Source organism: Cryptomeria japonica, chromosome 10 (genome assembly GCF_030272615.1).
Source record: "Cryptomeria japonica chromosome 10, Sugi_1.0, whole genome shotgun sequence".
Lineage (NCBI taxonomy): Eukaryota > Viridiplantae > Streptophyta > Pinopsida > Cupressales > Cupressaceae > Cryptomeria > Cryptomeria japonica.
Window position 1 is genome coordinate 498,306,661 of NC_081414.1, and position 5,072 is coordinate 498,311,732.

Below are 5,072 nucleotides of genomic sequence, written 5' to 3' on the forward strand. Positions count from 1 at the left end.
TGAAGTTTGAATAAGAAATTCTTATGTTTTGTTGCATCATTTTGTTGTTCATTTCCATCTATTTTGTTGAAATATATCATATGTGTATGTGTGTTTGGAGTGTTTTTTTGAGGTAGGTTTGAAGGAATTTACATCTCCATCTACATCATAGTTCCTACTATTATAATATAGTTGAAAGTATGGTTGATAGTAACTTGTTAAATGACTAAAAAATATTGATTGATCTAGTACCTATTTGATCTAAAATTTGAAATACAATTTTTTTTTAAATTAACCTATGACAATTGATTTGACAACTAATACACAACTCATTAGGAAGACACTTTAACATAGATTAATATAGTTGTAATAACTAAAGTAAATTGCAACATGACAAATATTTTATAGTAAATATAAAAATTTTGAACTCCCAAAAAATTAGCTTGGAATCACAACTATGATTTTAATTGTAAAAAAAAAAACTAAAGTAATAGGTAAGCAGAACACATATTTACAAAATAAGATTCTAGCAAAGAAAATTTGATATCTAACATTAGCCATATCATTTACAATATGATTTTTTTTGGAGATCCGCAACCCATTGCTAATTTTTAGGAGAGTTTAAGTTTTAACTTCATGAGTAAGGAAAAATGAATATTATTTGTGGCTGAAAAAAAGATAATTGAAATTTGATCTAAATTAGTTGAGAATAAGACAATAAATATTGCGAACTAGCAACACCAAGGTTGCAAAAAAGTAACTATAAACATGGCAATAACAACATAGAAACAACTTGCAATGAACAAGATACAAAAGTAAATAAAAAATTGCCAAAAAAGGATTAGTCAAGCAAATTGAAGCTTTAGAGCTCCACATAGCCCTAAACACTAGTAGCAATCATGTCCACTATGATGTTAAAGTAAAGTTCATTCCTTACCTTTCTTCCTTTATTAGTAGTTGAACCTAAATTGAGAGACACCAAAGTGATTCTTGGAAATCTTTACCCTAAATGACTAATAAGGCCCCCATTTTTCTTTGTTCATTGTCTCGAGATGGTGAACAGAGAAAATTTGAAGCATCATTATAGGGTGAACAATACCCTCTGAACCTCCACTAATTTTTCTCTCTACACCCACCTCTATCAAAGAGTTACAATTGAAGGAGCCAAGTTTCATTAGAGGAAAAACCTACCCACTAAAGGGCAGTCAAGCACAATAGTGTTTTTTGTCTACAGCTCTCTCATCCCGATGATGGATGATGGAGTGTAATCTGAAACGTTGATGCAAATAAATTTTACACAATTGAATCTAGAAGCATGACGTGATAAGCACATTAGTCTTTTCTATCCTAATCTTGCCCACGTCATTCTTCTTTCAAAAAATCGACCTCATAATTAACATAAGAGAGATCAAGCCCATTTTTCCCCTTCTTTTGCAAAAAAAAATTGTGGTTTTGTATTGGCTTGACAAGTAACAATAGTGACCAAACTTGGGCAATTTAGGGAAACATTCAATGTAGATTCGTACTCAATTTACGACACCCAAGCTCCATACTTTGAGGACAAAATGACTAAAAAGGGAAGCTCGTTCTCCACATTTGCATTCAAATAGAATCTAGCAAATAGTAATTGTTGTTTTGTATTTGATACCTAGAAAGTGAATTATTTTTTGGATCTTTATGGACCGGTGCAATGGAAAAATTAGACGAGGTTATCAATAATTCATGAGAGAGTGGAATGCAATGAGGTGTGGATTAAGATCTTGATTGATGATTAGGATTAATTTTGATTTAGGGATAGATGATTGGATAAAAATGATGAGAGGGATGGGGTGATTAAAGATTAGTTTTGGAAAAAGTTAAAAATATTTGATTAAATGAAAGTGGAGAAGGAAAATGAGACATGGATTAGACTAAGTGAGATTGGATCTAGAAATAAAGAATTATAAAGAACTAGATTTGATTGCAATGAAAATAAAAATATAATTTAAAAAAGAGATAACACAATAATAAATTCATCCTTCAAAATTCTATAAAAAATTCCAACAGCATAACTCAAACAAGAACCTTATTTTAAAAAAACCTTTGAACATAATATCATAACTCGACATAGCGCATTTTCTTACTGCGCTCTAAGAACACCATGTTGACATTTTCCAACCTAGAACTTCTTCTGACAAACGATTAATGTTTGGAGCCTATTAAAAAGTGGGGTTTTACTGGGGAAGATAGATAAGATAAATTTCAAATTTCATTTTTTTCAACTCTTCAATAGCTAAGAACTGCAAACGGATTGGCACTTCTCTGGATGCAGCAATCAGCTGGACTATGTGAATTTCTTGTTTGATCGCCACAAGAATATCACTGAAAATGGCATACTTCTTACACCACAGCAGGTTGCCAGCCTTAATACTAATAAGACAATTCATTTATCATACTCCAAGGAATAGCATTGTTAGTGTTTCCGCCTTGGAAAAAGGACGAATCCGAAAGAAACCCAAATCACACTCCAAATCCTCTGCTGCAGTGTCCGTTTCGTCCAGAGAAAGTCGGCTGAGGGAAGCCATTGACGTTCTGAATGTCATGGATAAGCAAGGTATAATGATTAATACCGAGACATATGCTTCTCTTATCAAGCTTTGTACAGACATGAAAGCACTCAACGAAGGCAAGCAAGTCCATACCCACATGGAAAACAGCGGAATTAATATACCCTACTCTTTGGAAACCAAACTTGTTAGCATGTACATAAAGTGTGCAAGTTTGGAGGATGCGCGTCAAGTGTTTGACAGAATGCGTAAACGAACTCTGTACTTGTGGAGTTCAATGATTGGAGGATATTCTAGGCAGGGAATCTATGAGGAAGTCTTTAATTTATACAAGCAAATGCTAGCAAAGAGATTGGAGCCTGACAGGTCCGTGTTTGTTTGGGTTCTTAAGGCGTGTTCCCAACAAGTGGGGTTTTTGGAACAGGGGAAGAAAGTTCACAATGATGCTGTTAGATTTGGGCTTGAATCAGATGTTCTGGTAGGCAATGAAGTTATTGACATGTATGGGAAATGTGGGGATTTAAAAAACGCACACCAGGTGTTTGACAGAATGTCAGAGAGAGATGCAATGTCTTGGACAATTATTATTGGAGTTTGTGTTCGGAAAGGCTGTGCTGGAGAAAGTTTTGAGCTCTTGAGAAGAATGCAAGCAGAAGGTTTGAGGGCCAATTTAGAATGTTTATTGACAATTATCCCATTGTGCGCCAACTTGGGAGCTTTAACTCAAGGAAAGGAGATTCATGGTTATATAGTTAGAGGTGAGTTTGAGGAAAACGTTTCTGTGGGGAGGGTTCTAGTAGACATGTATGCTAAATGTGGGAACATAAGGAATGCTCGTAGATTGTTTGGCAAAATGCCTCAAAGAGATGCGGTTTTGTGGAATGTTATGGTTGCAACTTGTGCTCAGAATGGACATCACAAGGAGGCGCAGGAACTCTTTCATCAAATGCAAGCTGAGGGAATTGAGCCTGATTTGATTTCCTGGAACTCGATAATTGCAGTATGTGTGCAAAATGGAGAGGGGGGTGATGCTCTCAAACTGTTTTGTCAAATGCAGCAGGTAAGTGTGAGGCCGAACTCGATTACTGTTGCTAGTATCCTGCCCGCATGTGCTCAGCTAGTGGCTTTGCAACAGGGAAAAGAAATTCATGCTCACATTTTCAGAAATGGGGTTAAGTCCGATGTGGCCGGGACAACTGCTCTTGTAGATATGTATGCAAAATGTGGGCATCTTGAGTATGCTCGCAGGGTGTTTGAGAAAGCATTGGGAAGAGATACAATAACATGGAATACAATGATAGGGGCATATGCTATGCATGGACATGGAGATAAAGCTTTTGAACTCTTTTATGAAATGCAACTTGCAGGAGTGAAACCAAACAATGCTACATTTGCTGGTGTTCTTTCCGCTTGCAATCATGCAGACATGGTCGATGAAGCCGGGTATTTGTTCAATTCCATGGATCAAGAATATCAAATTAAGCCTGATGCCGATCATTTTGCAAGCATGGTTGACCTGCTTAGCCGTGCAGGTCGCTTCAATGAGTTGAATGATTTGATGAAGAAGAAGCAAATAGAACCCGATGCAAGTGCATAGGGGACATTCCTTGCTGCCTGTAGAATCCATGGAAACATGGAGCTTGGAAGATTGGCTGCAGAATGTATCTTTACTATGAAGCCCAAAGTTGAGCAAATTGTGTACAACTTTCCAATTTGTGGAGGTGGGATGAGGCGTTAAATGTGAGAAAGACTATGGGAGAAAATGGTTTATTCAAGAGACCAGGATGCAGCTCGATTGAGATGAAGATAGATCACATCAACAATCAGAGAGAATCTGTGCATTGTCAGATGAAGGAAGCAGGTTATAAACCCAATATAAACTTTGGGTTATGTGACTTGAAATTAAGAGAGAGATTACTTCCTCTGTGGACATTGTGAAAAGTTGGCCATGGGTTTTGGACTTGTCAACGCATACCCCGGGGGAACCTATTCAGATCATCAAAACCATTTGTATTTGTGGTGATTGCCACATTATGTTCAATCTAATTCCTAACACTACTGTGGGGATTATTGGTAATTCAATATGAAAGTAACACTAATTAAAAAAGACATAAATGATGTTTTTCCAGTTCAATATTTTTCAATTATTAGTGATGTTTTACAGTTCAATATTTTTTAATTATTAGTGATGTTTTTGTCGTCATTTGGATGTTTGATTATGTAGTTTGACATATGATTATATGTAAGAATGTTTCAGCATTACTATTTATGTAGTTTGACATATGATTATATGTAAGAATGTTTCAGCATTACTATTTTCATTTATGATATGTTGATATTGTTATTTTATTTGATCAAATATATTGGTGATCTATTAAGGATTAACTGATTCACTTCTTTTATTATTTATATGATTTTTAAGAAGTTCAACTTTACTATTTATTTAAATTAAAAAAAAATTAATTTTAATTATATATGTTAATAGAAAGTTAGTTGATAAGTTCAATATTATTAGATGTTTAATAATTAAATGTGATTCAATTATTG

General features: G+C 34.9%; 1 protein-coding gene across 1 annotated transcript; it reads left to right on the forward strand.

Moving 5' to 3' along the window:
* The first annotated feature begins 2,066 nt into the window (after nt 1-2,066).
* LOC131039439 (pentatricopeptide repeat-containing protein At2g13600) lies at nt 2,067-4,703 on the forward strand. The gene has a single exon (XM_059213487.1). It carries the CDS (start codon nt 2,347-2,349, stop codon nt 4,120-4,122), a length of 1,776 nt encoding a protein of 591 aa, XP_059069470.1. The 5' UTR covers nt 2,067-2,346; the 3' UTR covers nt 4,123-4,703.
* The last annotated feature ends 369 nt before the right edge of the window (nt 4,704-5,072 follow it).

Bases quoted from the DNA above. Each gene is read 5' to 3' on its own strand.
- LOC131039439 (XM_059213487.1), top strand. From the start codon at position 2,347: ATGGCATACTTCTTACACCACAGCAGGTTGCCAGCCTTAATACTAATA.